Source organism: Aristolochia californica, unplaced genomic scaffold (assembly GCF_029961685.1).
Source record: "Aristolochia californica isolate CCGP_79_NKW_82.1479 unplaced genomic scaffold, dmAriCali1.0.hap1 SCAF_4, whole genome shotgun sequence".
In the NCBI taxonomy this organism is placed as follows: Eukaryota; Viridiplantae; Streptophyta; class Magnoliopsida; order Piperales; family Aristolochiaceae; genus Aristolochia; species Aristolochia californica.
Window position 1 is genome coordinate 32,149,431 of NW_027182103.1, and position 16,944 is coordinate 32,166,374.

General features: G+C 38.4%; 1 protein-coding gene across 1 annotated transcript in view; it reads right to left on the reverse strand.

Moving 5' to 3' along the window:
* Positions 1 to 1,608: 1,608 nt before the first annotated feature.
* Positions 1,609 to 16,944, reverse strand: part of LOC137962381 (putative E3 ubiquitin-protein ligase XBAT35) — a 28,320-nt gene continuing 12,984 nt past the window's right edge. Inside the window, exons 4-10 of the mRNA XM_068809212.1 lie at positions 14,991 to 15,071; positions 5,211 to 5,299; positions 4,991 to 5,082; positions 4,738 to 4,819; positions 3,360 to 3,462; positions 2,849 to 2,934; positions 1,609 to 2,702 (exon numbers count right to left, since the gene is read on the reverse strand). Of these exons, the coding sequence (XP_068665313.1) occupies positions 2,049 to 2,702; positions 2,849 to 2,934; positions 3,360 to 3,462; positions 4,738 to 4,819; positions 4,991 to 5,082; positions 5,211 to 5,299; positions 14,991 to 15,071 (1,187 nt within the window). The 3' untranslated portion in view covers positions 1,609 to 2,048. The remainder of the gene's footprint in view (positions 2,703 to 2,848; positions 2,935 to 3,359; positions 3,463 to 4,737; positions 4,820 to 4,990; positions 5,083 to 5,210; positions 5,300 to 14,990; positions 15,072 to 16,944) is intronic.

The following is a 16,944-nucleotide window of genomic DNA, read 5'->3' on the forward strand; positions in this document are numbered from 1 at the left end:
AAAATAATCATTAACTTAGCCTTATAGGGATATAAAGTCATTTGTTTCAGCAAAAATTGCTTACACACACAATTTTCCAGGTTTGAATTTTCAACTTCAAAATTGTTTCAAGGAAACATGAGTCACTAATGGTGCCTGGAGACATAATTTTAGTAGAAATAATTTTCCAAACATTCCTAAAAAAAGCATTAACATGGCCTTATAGTTGTAATAAGTCATTTGTTTCAGCTAAATTTCCTAACCATGAAATTTTTCTAGTTTGAAAATTTTGCTTCAAAACTGTTTCTGGGAAACATGAGACACTAATGGTGCCTAGTGATATTTTTCTTACAAATATTATTCCAGCCTTTCCTAAAAATATGCATTAATATGGTCCTATAGTTTTATAAAGTCATCAATTTCAGCAAAAAATTCCTAACCAAGAAATTTTTCTAGTTTGAATTTTTTACCTTCAGAACTGTTTTAGAGAAACATTAGATACTAATGGTGCTTGGAAACATATTTTTACTTGAAATATTTTTCCAACCTTTCCTAAAAAATGCATTAATGTGGCCTTATAGTTGTATAAAATCATTTTTTTCAACAAAAGTTGCCTATCCACAAAAATGTTTTGGTTAAAATTTTTAGCTTGAAAATTGTTTCCAGAAAATATGAGAGACTAATGGTCCCAAGGGATGTATTTTTACTAGAAATAGTTTTTCAAACTTTCCTAAAAATAATCATTAACTTGGTTGTATAGTTGTATAAAGTCATTTGTTTCAGCAAAAATTGCTTACACAGATAAGTTTCCAGGTTTGAAGTTTCAGCTTCAAAACTATTTCAGGGAAACATGAGACACTAATAGTGCCAGGAGACATAATTTTACTCGAAATACTTTCCCAAACTTTCCTAAAAAAAGTCATTAAAATGGCCTTATAATTGTATAAAGTCATTTGTTCAAGCTAAAATTTCCTAACCATGAAAAATTTCTAGTTTGAATTTCCACTTCAAAATTGTTTTCTAAGAAACTTGAGACACTAATGATGCCTGGAGAAGTATTTTTCTTAGAAATATTTTTCCAGCATTTCCTTAAAATATGCATTAACATGGTCCTATCGTTATATAAAGTCATCAGTTTCAGCAAAAAATTCCTAAGCAAAAAAATTTCCTGGTTTGAATTTTTCAGCTTCAAATCTATTTCAAGGAAACATCAGACAATAATTGTGCTTGGAGATGTATTTTGACTAAAAATATTTTTCCAACCTTTGATAAAAACCGCATTATAGTCTTATAGTTGTATAAAGTCATTTGTTTCAATAAAAATTGCATATCCACACAATTTTTTGAATTTGAATTTTTAGCTTCAAAACTATTTCCACGAAACATGAGAAACTAATAGTCCCAAGAGATGTATTTTTACTAGATATATTTTTCCAACCTTACCTAAAAATATTCATTAACTTAGCCTTATAGTGGTATAAAGTCATTTGTTTCCGCAAAAATTACCAACCCCCACAATTTTCTAGGTTTGAATTTTCAACTTCAAAACTGTTTATGAGAAACATGTGACACTAATGGTGCTTCGAAACATATTTTTCTTAGAAATATTTTTCCAGCCTTTCCTTAAAATATGCATTAATATAATCCTATAATTGTATAAAATCATTAGTTTCAGCAAAAAAATTTACATGCAGAACAGACCCAACTACTGTCAAAGGTATATCTAATTGTTAGTTTACTACTGTCAAAGGTATATCTAATTGTTTACAACACTAACAATCAGAAGATTGTTTTGGCCAATCGTGAACCTACTAAAACTTTTCTGGAACCAATCTTCATGAGGCAAACGATGCTTCCAACAGATGAAACTCAAAAGGATTTTAACTTCTCTACATGCATCGTTGGACCTTTGTCTGTGCGAATTAAAACATTAACCAGCTATACACTTTCTTCTTTAATGCTCTGCAAGTAAAACTCGAACCAGTTGAGCAGGCTCCTCAAGTCACAGCCAATCTTTGAAACTCTCTGACCATTGACAATATATACACTCGCCGAGTGTTGAATTCGAATTATACTGTATAGAGCTTTATAACCTGACTGATCTTGGTACGGCAAACAGGACATCCCCAACCTTTGGCTTTGATGTCATTTAAACAAGACATGCAACCAACAACATGACCGCATGGAACACATGCCCCTTCTTTTGGGGCATCCAAACAAATCACGCACAAGGCAGACGAGTCATCAGTGTCTTCTTCACGTCCAACCGGCTTTGCTTCTTCGGATGGCGTAGCTAAATCAATGGGGCTTGAATCTATAGTAGGATAGTGAACTGGGCTATCAAATTGAATATTGTCAGGAACAGGTGGAGCTGAAGGAGTGGCATCAACCGCAGGTGGAACACCAGGGATCGATGCACCTGTTGGCTGGCTACGCCGAGCAGACTCAGCCAAACTACCATTTGGTACATTGCTACTACTAGCTGAGTCATCCAACAAACAACTACTGCTGCTAAGTTTTGATGGAGGTGACAGAACTTCTGGGGTCCAACCATGGTGATCCACATCAGCAGTGGAGCTACCCCAACCATTTGTGCCACTTATTTCAGAGCCTAGAGGTCTCTCCTGTCTAGCTAGCTGCAAAGAAGCATTAATGGCCATTGCTAGGTCCAAATCCTCGGAAGAAACTGGTACATTCACAGGGACTGGAGTAGGTACATTTGGCTGCAGGGAGAGATTCCATTAAAGCAGGACCAAATCAAATATTGCATCAGAAAATTGCTGGAAAAATCAATTTAAAATGCTCATTGCAAAGTATAAACAACATAATTAAGAGAATCCAAACATTAATCTGTCAAGCTCTTCAGTACCTGAACCACTCCATTACAGGAACTATAGAACCAATTCAGTTGCTGCTTGTCACCCTCATTTGCCGAAAAAAACTTGAACTTTGTTTCTACAAGTGATGCAGATAAACCACATAAGAAAAGTTAGCAGGAGATGATAGTCACAAGTAATCCCATGATTCATAGAGTTACAATTGTTGAATTAAAAAGTCCTCTTTTAGCACAGAACATTTCCTAGTTCAAGTTTTGTGGTTCAGACCACAATAAACTGCAAAAAAATCACCAATGACAGAACAGTGAATGTAGATCAGATTGGAGATGTACATAAATGCCACATAATTCCATAAAAAAAGGTCTTTATTAAGAAAAGCCAAGCACAAGGAAAACTTTTGAAAACCCACACACCAGAAAGCTAGCAAATGTTTTGGAGAACCCAGTATGACAAACCGCTTTCTCTCAGAAAAAACTGTAACTAGGAGCAAGAATAGAGTAAAAACAAAAAACAAAAAAGAAAATAAAAAAGAACATGACTTACTCCTGGACTTGTCAACAATGACTAATGCAGGGTCTGAATGGCTAAAATTTGGTTCTTCAAGTTTGGACTTCCAAAGTTGAATAACTGTACGTGGTTGAGCTATCTGTTAATCATCACAATTACTTTATAAGCAAACAAATGTGGGTAAAATTCATAGGGAAGATCAATGATTTTTTCCCATTGGTAGCTACATACAACACCCCCTCCTAGATTCTATTCAAAAAGAATGTGGAGAAAACCTAGGGAAATTTATTTTCAAAAGCTTGCTTCATGCGTACATATATCAATGGGCCCTGCAGCCCTTAACTTTCGGCAGCTATTTCGTGTCCTTGCTTATAACCTATTAATACTTCTTTTCAAATCATATTAACATATAAATACAATTTCATGCTCTCCTTAATAACCTATAAATACTATTTCATGTTATCTCTAGTAACCTATAAATATAAGATTTGAACTGGAGGCATAACAAATGAATTCCATTTACCAATAAGTAACTATTATTACAAAAACACTAAGCGCTAGAGAAACATATGAGAGAACAAGAGGAGAATTAACAATATTTTGCCACCAAAAGCACAACAATTATTTCATCTAAGATCTGTCATAAATTGGGTTGTTTGCAACCAAAATAACTAGCTAATGTTGAGAAACTGCTCTGCAAATAATAAGCACAGGATCTTCCAAACCCCAGCTAATAGGGGATTTTTGCCTCATTACACCCCCTTCATGTCCAGGCTCAACTATACAAACAAAAAAGCAGGCCTGGGACATGAATACAAGGGTGTAGAAACAGAATTGGACTTGCACATTGCCTTGGATTTTAACAAATTGAGTCAATTCTTATACTAAATTGTAGATTACTTCACATCTAAATGGAACATTGAGACCACCTTTGTGATTCTTCAGATATGGATAAACTTGATGAAGGTCCTGAAACCTGCTCCATTACTATGATTAGTTGGGCTGGTTCCATTCGAAGCTCACTAGTCAATCTCAGGTGGCCAGGCCCCATTATATAAGATCAGGATCACCAGGATCTTCCAAATCCTTAGCCGAAGTGGGACTTTTACTAATTGACAATCTGAATAAGACTGACATGTTTAGCATCACCCAAAATAAGCAATATCCTTTTGGTAGTTTTCAATCTACAAAAAACCCACAAAATGTGAAAGTGTTCCCTAAATACCACAATGAATGTTCCAAAACAGACTTCAAAACCTAGAAAAGGCCATAAATGCTTCTCCGGTTAGCACACTCAAGCAGCATTCTAGAGAATAAAATTGGTGATTGCAACAACTGTCTAAAAGAGTCCTAGGAATAAATAGTATAATTACTACTATGTAGAAAGATATAAGACATTAGATCATGGTAATACCTCTAGTCCTGAATATATAACTAGCTCAAATTTGCTTGGCATCCGAGGTTTACAGGATCCACAAGGAATGACCACAGCCCAACTGCAAGTATCCAAACTCCTATTAGGTCCATCAATGAACATATGAACAACGAATACAGTTTTGACATAACTAATGTTACAAAATTGCCCTAAATAAGCATATCTTTTTTCTGATGAAACGATTGAGCATATTAAACAGTGAAGAAGAATACAAGGTGTGCAGACTACCCACATTCTTTTGGACACCCACTGAGGGGCCAATACTCCTAGGAAGCCTGGTAAATTAAGCTCCCGGAGCCAACCAGAAAAAAGACATATGTCACCCTGAGAAGTCAAGAATTAGAGAAGAATAAGTGTAGCAGAATTCAGTGTAACCCATCCCACATAATAAAGCAAAAAGAGATTCGAATTTACAAATTATTCTTGGAAGAGTTTACAGACTATTCACATACCTCAATGGCACGCACAACATTTACATGTCCCTTTGCTCTAGCCAAATCAAGAGGAGTTTGACAATCATCATTCATGACAGCTGCATTTGCTGAAATATTTAACATTAACAGTTTGTTATCGAAAAATGTTGTAAACAAAAAGAGCAAAATCCCCATTTGTCTTGAAAAAAATTGTGAAATGATGAGAAATAGAGGTATGAGGGAAGAAAGGAAGAAGAAGAGAGAAGGAGAAATGCTGGAAGAGAGCGAATAGACTGCTCTAGATGGGGATCAGAAATCGACCCCCTTTCCTCTAATTCAATTAAGTGATTTTGAGAGACAATGACCTCTTTGCCACGCTTACATATAACTCCTTAACTCCATAACTACACTTCCAAACAATATAAAAACCGGTCCATACACACATCTGAACATACTGAACATGAAGACACTCACACTGAAATGTACAGATCATGTAAAATGACCAAACTGTTCCTTACATTAAATTAAATACTCTCCTTCATGCTAGAGCATATATGTCTAGAAGCCACAACTAGTTACAAAATGTCTCAAATTCAAGTCTACTTAAAGTCTTAGTGAATATATCACCAACTTGATCACAAGATCGAACCTGCATTACTGTATCTCGAATAAAGTAGCAGTCAACTTTCATATGTTTGGTCTTCTCATGAAACACTGGGTTGCCTACAATAAAAATAGTTACCTGACTATCACAATACATGGTCATAGTTTTGACAACCTACAGATTCAATTCTTGAAGTACCTATCTCATGCACTTCAATGCACTGACAATATGAGTCTATACTTAGCTTCTAGATTAGAGCGGGGCCACAATATTCTGCTTTTCGCTTTTCCATTCACTAAAATTCCCCCTACAAATGTTATCATATTTATGCGGTTTTGTATTTATGAATTATGATAAGGGGAGGGTATTATTGTAATTTCCTATAGATTATAAGTTAACAGTGTATATATGTATAACGGAAGGAAATCAGGAGAGATGAATACATAGAAAATCGATCTCTTGATAAATTTTGGTTCGGAGAAATCCATTGACATGGTATCAGAACTGAGGGAGATCATCGGAGCCAGAGTATTCTTCGACATTTTCGGTGCTCTCAGAGGTAAGTTATCTTCCTCCCGATTTCCCAGTTCGTCGGATCTAGGTTCTCAGTTTTGATTTGGTTTCGGTGGACTCTCACGGAGTCCTTTGCGTCGCGAGTTGATCGTCGGGGAGAGTTCTGCGGTGTTCGACGGGAACATCCAACACTCATCTAGTTCTCACGAAGTCATTGGCTTCGTTTTTTGTGTTCGACGGGAACATCCAGAGAGGGTTTCGGGTTCGGATTTTCGTTTTTGGTGTTCGACGAGGACTTCCGACAATAGTCGACGACGCTGTCTGGCCGTGGGACGGGAGAGGATGATGGTTCAGCTGTCTCGGTAGGACCAGTTTGTGAATCCACAAAGACCAGGTAGTCGATGATGCTGCTTTAGCTTCATTTCTTAGCTTTTCAATTAGATCCGTCCTTGTGGGAATCGAAATTGTGACAGTTTTCTTCCTTCGAGTAGGAGAAGCTTTCGTTGCTGTTCGCAGCTCTGGTTTCGATTTGTTGGCTGTTAAATCTGATACAACTTGACTCAGGCCTGTCTGTTCTGCTTAGACCAAGGTAAGTCGGCCTGGTGAAGAACAATCACTAGAGTTGGGCACCAAAATTTTTGCATCTCGAACATCCAGCAGTGACAGGGGGTTCCGCGTGGTGTTCATTTGCTGCTGCTCGTGATTTTTGAGCTACGTAAAGAGGGCAAAGAAAGGAAATACAATAGTATTTCTTTTCTGCAATTTGTGGATTTCTGGCCAAAGAGGTGTCATCTGGATTTTATCATGTCATCTGATAGGTTAGACTCATTCCCTATCCGTTTCACGAGTAAAAAATACACTGCCTGGGAATTTCAGTTTCGTTTATTCGTTATGGGAAAAGAGTTAAGGGGTCATATAGATGGGAGTGATCCCACACCTCGAGAGGCCGAGGCTTTGTCCAAGTGGATAGTCAAGGATGCTAGGGTCATGACCTGGATCCATGGCTCCATTGAGCCTCACTTTGTTCTCAATCTGAGGCCTTATAGAAAGGCGGTTGACATGTGGAGTTACCTTGCCAAGGTTTACCATCAAGACATCACGGCTCGGCGTTTTCAATTGGAGTATGAGATGGCTAATTTCACACAAGGAAGCCTCTCCATTGAGGAATATTTTTCTGATTTTCAAAACATTTGGGCTGACTATGCAGACATTGTTTATTCTAATGTTTCCATTGTAGCTCTCTCTGCTATTCAAGTAGTGCATGAAACCAATAAGAGAGATCAATTCTTGATGAAGCTCCATTCCGATTTTGAAATTGCACGGTCTAATCTAATGAATCGTCATCTTGTACCATCTCTAGATGCTTGTTTTAGTGAACTTCTTCGTGAGGAGCAACGTATAGTAACTTAGGCTAGCATGGAACATCAGGTTACTGTTAGTGCCCCAGCACAGGGGAGGAATAAGGGAAGAGACATGCGTGTTGTTCAGTGTTTTAGTTGTAAAGCTTTTGGTCATATTATTCGGGATTGCCCTAGGAAGTTCTGTAACTACTGCAAGAAACAGGGTCATATCATCTTTGCCTGCCACTGATGCCTCTAGTTCTACTGCAATGCCTGCTGCCTCGCCGGTTGTTCCTATTCCTGCTGCACCTACAACCTCAGCAAACCCGAACATACTCACTCCTGAGATGGTACAACATATGATCATTTATGTTTTCTCTACTTTTGGGCTCTCAGGTAATCATAAAGTTTCTTTTAAGCCATGGTATTTTGACTCCGGAGCTTCTAACCATATGACCAATACTGTTGTTTCTCTTTCCAATGTCAGAAATTATGATGAAAATCAGAAAATTAACACCGTTGATGGCAGTTCACTGCCTATCAGTGCTATTGGTGATCTTTCCTCTTGCTTAACTGATGTTTTTGTGTCTCCTGACCTCTCCACAAATCTTAATTCTGTTGGTCAATTAGTCGATAATAATTGTAATGTCAATTTCTCTCGATCTAGTTGTGTTGTGCAGGATCAAGTGTCAGGGACGATGATTGCGAAGGGGCCTAAAGTGGAACGACTCTTTCCTCTTTATGTTTTTCCTTCCACCATTAGTCCTAGTTTTCTTTTCCTTTCCTTTGCATGTAATGTTGTTGGTTTTGGACCTAAGATGAGGCATAAACGTCTAGGCCACCCAAACTCTAATGTACTTCGAAAATTATTTAATTCTGGTGTATTGGGACAAAAAGCATATTCTTCTCTTGATCTTTCTTTTGAATGTCCATCATGCAAACTTGGCAAAAGTAAAGTTTTACCTTTTCCTAAGCAAGCATCTCATGCCTTACAATGTTTCGATATTATTCATACTGATGTTTGGGGGATTACACCTGTTGTTTCTCATGAATATTACAAGTACTTTGTCACCTTTATTGATGACTGTAGTCAGTTTACTTGGGTTTACTTTCTATGGGCTAAGGTCGAAGTTTTTTTTAGTATTTAAGCGTTTTCTTGCACTTCTAGAGACTCAATTCTCTGCCAGCATCAAGGTCTTGAGCTCTGATTCTAGCAGCGAATACATGTCTAATGAGTTTCAGGACTTTCTTCAAAGCAAAGGGATCGTCTCTCAGCACTCTTGTCCTTCGACACCACAACAAAATGGTGTTGCTGAGCGAAAAAATCGTCATCTTCTTAATGTGGTCAGAACTCTTTTACTTGAATCATCTCTTCCTTCTCGTTTTTTGTGTGAAGCGCTTTCTACTTCAGTTCATTTGATCAATCGCTTACCTTCTCCTACATTACATCATGCTTCTCCCTTCTTTAAATTGTTTGGCCATTCTCCTTCATATTCTGATGTTCGGATATTTGGTTGTGTTTGTTTTGTACATCTCCTTGCTCATGAACGACATAAACTTACTACCCAATCAGTTAAGCATGTTTTTCTTGGTTATGTTATACCTCAAAAGGGTTATGTTTGTTATGATCCACATGCTCATCGTATACGTGTTTGTCGAGATGTGGTTGTCTTTGAAAATCAATATTTCTTTCCATCTCATGTTGAGCTGCCATCTGCATCTTTATCTCTTCTGCCTAGCTTTGATGATTCTCTGACAATTGTGGAAAGGTTCAAACCTGGTTTTTTGTATGGAAGACGTAGTCGACATGAGTCTGGTTCCACTTCCTCTATGCCCCCTCACAATCTTGTCCTAGCGCCTGATCCTACTCCTGCTCCAGCTTCCACCGCTCTTTGCCGGTCTACTCGTCCTTCTTGGCCTCCTCATTGGTATGGTATTCTCCTCCACTGTCTCTTCTGTGGCTACTTTATCCTCTATTTCCATTCCCACTTATTACAAACAAGCCATGACACATGAATGTTGGAAGAATGCAATGCATACAGAACTTCGAGCACTTGAGGAGAATCATATTTGGGATATTGTTCCTTGCCCTCCTACAATTAAGCCTCTTGGGAGTAAATGGGTTTTCTCTGTAAAACTTCGCTCTGATGGATCTTTGGATCGGTACAAAGCTCGCCTAATAGCTCTGGGCAACAAACAGGAATGTGGGATTGATTATGAGGATACATTTGCTCCTGTTGCCAAAATGACCACAATTCGTACTATCTTAGCTATTGCTGCTTCCCAGTCATGGCAACTGCATCAGATGGATGTGAAGAATGCCTTTCTTCACGGTGATCTTCACGAAGAGATATACATGAAGCTTCCCTATGGTATGACTACTTCTCCTCATGATGTCTATAAGCTAATGCGTTCTCTATATGGACTCAAGCAAGCTCCCCAGGCTTGAGTCGGCATCGGGTATAGTCCTTCTCTTAGTTTATGTGGATGATATTATCATTACTGGCACTGACTGTGGTTTGATTATTAAGGTTCAACAGCTGTTGCATGTCACTTTCCATATGAAAGATCTTGGCCAGCTCACATACTTCTTCGGAATGGAAGTCCATCATCGGGCCAATGGTATTTTCTTAAACCAGCATAAGTATCTTCAAGATATTATTACCTTGGCTGCTTTGGAGGGCACTTCTTCTGTTGATACTCCGATGGAGATAAATGCCAAATACAAGAAAGATGAAGGAGACTTCTAGATGACCCTACTCTCTATCGGTGCCTAGTCGGGAGTCTCATCTACTTGACCGCTACTCGCCTTGATATCTCTTATGCCGTTCATCAGGTCAGTCAGTTTATGTCCTCTCCTCATCATCTCCATATTACTGCAATTCGACGCATCGTCCGCTATCTTCGAGGTTCTCCTACTCGTGGGTTATTCTTTCCTACAGGATCCTCTCTTCAACTTATTGCTTATAGTGATGCTGATTGGGCTGGGTGTCCGGATACAGGTCGATCTACTACAGGTTGGTGTATGTTTTTAGGTGATGCCTTAATTTCTTGGAGATGTAAGAAACAATATCGTGTTTCTAAATCCTCTAATGAGGCTGAGTATCGTGCCATGTCTACTGCTTGTTCTGAGATTGTATGGCTACGCGGTCTTCTTTAGGAGCTTGAGTTCCCTCAAACTATTTCTACTCCTCTTCATGTTGATAACACTAGTGCTATTCAAATTGTCACCAACCCTGTTTTCCATGAACGCACCAAACACATTGAGGTTGATTGTCATTCTATCCGAGATACCTTAGATAGTCGGGTGATATATCTTCCTTACATTTCTTCGGATCTTCAAGTAGCCGATGTCTTCACCAAAGCAATGACTCGACAGCGGCATCAATTTTTGGTTGGCAAATTGTTGTTGGTTGACTTACTAGCATCAATTTGAGGGGGGATGTTATCGTATTTAAGCGGTTTTGTATTTATGAATTATGATAAGGGGAGTGTATTATTGTAATTTCCTATAGATTAGAAGTTAAAAGTGTATATATGTATAACGGAAGGAAATCGGGAGAGATGAATACACAGAAAATTGATCTCTCGATAAATCTTGGTTCGGAGAAATCCATTGACAACAAACACACCATACCCACTAGTTGATTTTCTAGCAAGTTTGGAGCTAGCACAATTGACATTTAAAAAAACTTTTATCTTCAAATGATTGTGAGGTTTAAAGAACAACTATTTTGGGTGACCCTTTTAAACAGCCTTTGAATGTACTTTGTGCAGATGTTCCATGAATTGGCTTACCACACTAACCAAATAATATATATTAAGGTGAGTGGTAGTGACATAGATCAATTTTCCAACTAATCTTTGAAATATTATTTTATCCTTAAGCTCATCACTATTTTCATCATGAAGATCATTGCCAACATCCATGGGTGTTTCTATTGCACCCAACAAACCATAATCTGGTAGCATATTCGTAATACACTTCCATTGTGTTAACACGATTCTTGCCTTGCTTTTAGCAACTTTTATACCAAGAAAGTTGTTGAAACTTAGGATTCCATGATGTAAAATCACAGTAGAAGAGGATTTAAGGGGTGAGAAGAAGAAGAAGAGTTGTGGAGAGAAGGATTTAGGAGGAGAAGTGGAAGAGTGTCGAATTTGGAGAAAAGAGGAGGAAGAATACTCCCCCTTAAGTTGTATTTATAGATATCAAAAGTACTAATATTACAAGAATAACCTTCACCCTAGTAAGAGTGAATAAGAGACTTAAATCATAAACTAATTACATCAATGTCATCTTTATGAGATGACTCTTTATTTAGCATCATGCCACCACTATGTAGGCATGTGGACCTTTTCCTAGGTCTGTGGGCTTGAGCCCATCTTCCACACACTTGGACGTGTGGGTCTTCCTTGGTCGTGTGGGTTTGGGCCCATCTTCCAACACCCCCTCAAGTTTGGGGTGAGAGAACATCATGAACGTCCAACTTGCTGCAAATGGTGTATTAGATCTTCCCGTATAAAATGGCAATCCATCATATCTTCCAACACTTCCCCTCAAGTTGGTGGTCTCTTTGTTCTTTACCAAGAGATCCAGCTGGCATAATATAAGAGAGAGTAAAAACACTCTTAGCCATAATACATGGCTCCATACTCGAGATAAGTTGTTTTCCTATGCATAGACTCCAAGGACATCCATTTTTCATTGGTTGTCTCACAGTTCATGATGTGATTTCTCAACCTTGAATCCATACAATTAAGTAACCAGGTCATGACTTGATTGTCCTTTGCTTCCCAATTATCCGTAAGAGCAACTAGAGGATCATCTCAAATAAACTTAGATTTCTGTCTAGCCTTAAGATAGATACGAACTGACTTAGACCAACTAAGGTAATTTTGTCTATTCAACCTCTCTTAATAATTAGAATTGTGTATTTCCCCTCAGAGCCTCTAAACTCTCTTGAGGGAGTAATTTTTTCACCAGAATCAACCATAGGCACAAAGAATAATCAACCAATAACCTTATCACAACTGTAAACTTGTACAGACTACGTGGGACCTACTGTGTTGAATTAGGGTTTGATCAAAGGTTCACATATAAACCATGCACATCAAGTCTAGAATAGAATCAATTTCAGCCTAAAAGTACCAAAATTGGCAAAAAAATCAAGGCTAACGTCAACCTTCCTAGAGGTGACATGGACATGGGCACAAGGTTGAGTTCTACTTTTTAGGTGGGACTATTACAAGTAAAAAGACTCTTGGAGCATTAGTCAGACATAGAACTGCTCAATAGGAAGTATGAACCATCAACCCTAGGGTTATGGCAAAAAAAGAACGCAAAAATCTAAATTTGATTCTCAATCAATATAGAAACTCGAGATTCCATTCTCTTAGAAGAAGTTGGATTCAAAATAAGGGAGAAGGTGCACTTCCCAGGATTGAAACCAGGACCTTATTGCTCTGATACCATATGAAACGATGAAAAACAGAAGTATGAAGGAAGAGAGGAAGAAGAAGAGACAAAAAGAAGTGTTACAAGAGAACGTATAGAATGCTCTTGATGGGGATCAGACTTCGACCTCCTTTCCTCCTATTCACTCAAGTGATTTTGGAAGACAAAGGCCTCGTTGCCCCTCTTTCATACAACTCCTTTTAACTCCATAACTACACTTCCAAACAATATAAAAACTGGACCACAGACACATATGAACGTACTGAACATGATGACATTTGCACTGAAATATAGAGATCATGTCAAATGACAAAAAAGCCCCCTACACCACATTTAACATAAATCACATAAAAATGCCCTTGGCCACAGTCAGAATCATAAAAGTAATTATAGAGCCTTTTCAGAGCAGGTAAACTCAGAGCTTTCTAGAAATTCTAAAGCTCTTCCGAGTTTCAAGTGATCTGGGGGGCTTTCAAAAGAACCCAATACAGAATAAGACTCACAACAAGTAATGTTAAAGGTTGTTATGGTCCCTAGCCATGGATCTAGTAACTTGGCGAGTCAAATAAGGATCCAGCACTGTTAGAGGGTTTCTTAACACATTTTGTGAAAAGAAACTCTCTTTTACTTCCCTCACACGTTATAATTGAAAAGGAGTTTCATTTTCTCAATTATAGACGCACCAATTCAATCAAGAGACTATTTTAAGGATCCAATTATGAAACCCCACTTTATACCTCACGTCAATGAGTAGGGTTTCTGAATTCATGCAACTACCAATGCTGAATGTAAAGAGGGCAGTCTCTAGCTCTTCTAAACTCGGAAAAGATAGATAAAAATACCTCTTGAAGACCTCCTTCAATTCAGCAACTTGAAAATCCCTTTCTTGATGCTAAGGCTCACACAAATCCTCCTTCCCTCACTGCTGGTTCGTGGAAGAGATGGATGACTATTGCAGCATGGAAGAGAAGGCTGATTCCTCCTCCTTTTCCTTCCAAGATCTCCTCAAAGACTCCCCAATGGATGCAGCAAACTCCCAAGAGAGTTCACACCAAGAACCCTAGAATAGAGAGCCTAGAAGGAACCTAAATTACCCTAGTTTATGCTAATTCCGAACTTGCTTTATTTCTCTATCCTTACCCCTTAAATAGGGTAATTAACATCAACATAGGTTAGGGTTACAAAACCCAATTCTACCCCTACCTTTAAGTCTTATTACAAATCAATAAAATTCGAAATTAAAAGCAACATAAATAATAAAAGTAAAGTAGATGACTCAGTCTTATTGAGTCCATAACAAAGGTCTTCTGATTTTCCAGTGATCGGGGGGAATTTCAAAAAAATCAATATAGAAAACAGACTCACAACAAGTGTAATGTCTACTACATGCATGCATATTTAAGACCTTAAATCGACAAAGCACAAAAGGTATTCATGATACAAGGACTCCCTGAAAATATATAGCGTATACACATCCAACAACTAATAATTCTCTATGAGCATAACTTCTACATGTGTTCGGACATGCATTTATATGCAGGATCTCAATCCACAAAGCATAAACAGGATCATATTACAAATAATACTAGAACTCCTGTTTCCTATTAGCAGCTTGTCATTTGGTTTTGCTAGCAATTGACTGAATCAGCAATACAATTTTTGTAATTAGCAGGCCAATTCTTTTAGTAACTGATATAAACATAACACGATATCACAAAAAAATGAACAATATGAACCAGTAATATTTATCTAAAAAAAAGTTGGGATGAGAAAAAAAAAACTGTGCTCTTTTTGCTTATCAGATCTTCCCATATTTAAGGATATTCGGAAGTTTAACAGAGATCATATGAAATAGACACCAGAAAACACACTTGTTCACCCACTATGTCTGCAATGAGTTATACCTCCATGAGAAAGAAGTAACTTCACAGTCTGCTCTAGGCCTCTTTTGGCAGCATGGTGTAATGGAGTGCCTGCATGACAACCTGCAGCATACAATAAAAATCTATCAGAGTCGGTAACTCTCTAATAGCAGCTCCTATGCTTCTTTTTATATTTTCTAAAGAAAAAAGAAAAAAAAATCCTAACTCATTGCTGACTAACCAAGAAAATGCCTCAGTACATCGCAAAACACATCCACAAAGATATCTAGGACTGGTAGAGTTGCATCACATAGAACTTAAAAAACAACAGATATTTCAACTGCCGGTCAAAATCGCAAGTAAATGGAGAAGGCTTGCATCAAGTTGACAGCCAGCACAAAACCTTGCGAGGCATTAAAATACAAATCCAGATTCTTGTTGAGTATAAGACAAATCAAATAGACACATAGGAGGTCACCTTTTTGTTTCATACAAGGGAATAAATAATAAATGCATTTTTTCTTTTTAATGTTTGAAAAGTTGAAAGATTAAAGAGAAATTAGAAGAAAGAAGAAGAAATAGAAGAGAGAAGTGAGAGAAAAGCTAGGATCTGCAGCATTCTGGTTAGGGGTCAAAAGTGGACCCCTAGCTCCTTTTATTAATCTCACTTAAGTGGGTTTACAAAAGGACCAAAATGTCACTCAAAAGTGAACTCGTCCAGCACCATAAAAGAGGGCATAAAATAAAATGAAAATTACAACTCTGTCCCTTCTAAACACATACTAATTTCTTGGTATCTTCCATTTTTCCATATTTAAACTCCCCACTTGTGTAAGTGCCATGACCTTGCCGCCACGTGCCACCAGCTTCTAGGGTACCCATCCCTCGCACAGGAATGAGCTCCATTCTGCTTGCCTTGGCCAGGTTCAACTTGGAATTTGCTACTATAAGTGAGATGGGTGTCCTCTTGGGTCCTCACTAGAAAGGAATTCGGCCACCTTGGCGACCTTCCCATCCGTAATAACTGGCATCTCATTGCTCGGATGTCAGGCTCTCCCCCCAGCCCACCCGTTCATGAGTGAACCCCTCCGCCTCTAGGTTTTATCAAGCTCAACTTTGACGATAGCTCACACGGTAACCCGGGTCCAGCCGGTGTTGGTGGGGCTTTCCCCAATTCGGATGGTACTACACTCCTCACATATTCATCACCTCTTTGAACGTCGGACACAACCACTGCGGAGCTCAAGGCCCTCTATCAAGGCCTCATTTTCTTCTGCGATCATCTATCAAGGCCTCATTTTCTTCTACGATCATCTATCAAGGCTACTTATCATCAAAGATGACTCCAAGGTGGTGCCCCCTTGGCGCCACTAGACTACTTTTCACAACATTATGGACGTCTCCACTGGTCTTTCTTGTATTTGGACTCATATACAACGCTCGACCAATTCTTTGTCTCACACTCTTGCTAAGGATGGGATCCCCTTCCAATCTCTTGTTGCTTCGGGCTCCCATCTTTGATTGTTTGTAGCCTGTTCTTTGCTTAATAAAGCTCGCCATTTTCCAAAAAAAGTTGTATAAGTGCCTAATATACCCTTAACGTGTAAAACTCCCCCTCAAGTTGTGGCATATCTATCAAATAACCCCAGATCTGTTACAAAGTTTCCTAAACCACTGGTCTTTCTTGTATTTGGACTCATATACAACGCTCGACCAATTCTTTGTCTCACACTCTTGCTAAGGATGGGATCCCCTTCCAATCTCTTGTTGCTTCGGGCTCCCATCTTTGATTGTTTGTAGCATGTTCTTTGCTTAATAAAGCTCGCCATTTTCCAAAAAAAAGTTGTGTAAGTGCCTAATATACCCTTAACGTGTAAAACTCCCCCTCGAGTTGTGGCATATCTATCAAATAACCCCAGATCTGTTACAAAGTTTCCTAAACCACTGGTCTTTCTTGTATTTGGACTCATATACAACGCTCGACCAATTCTTTGTC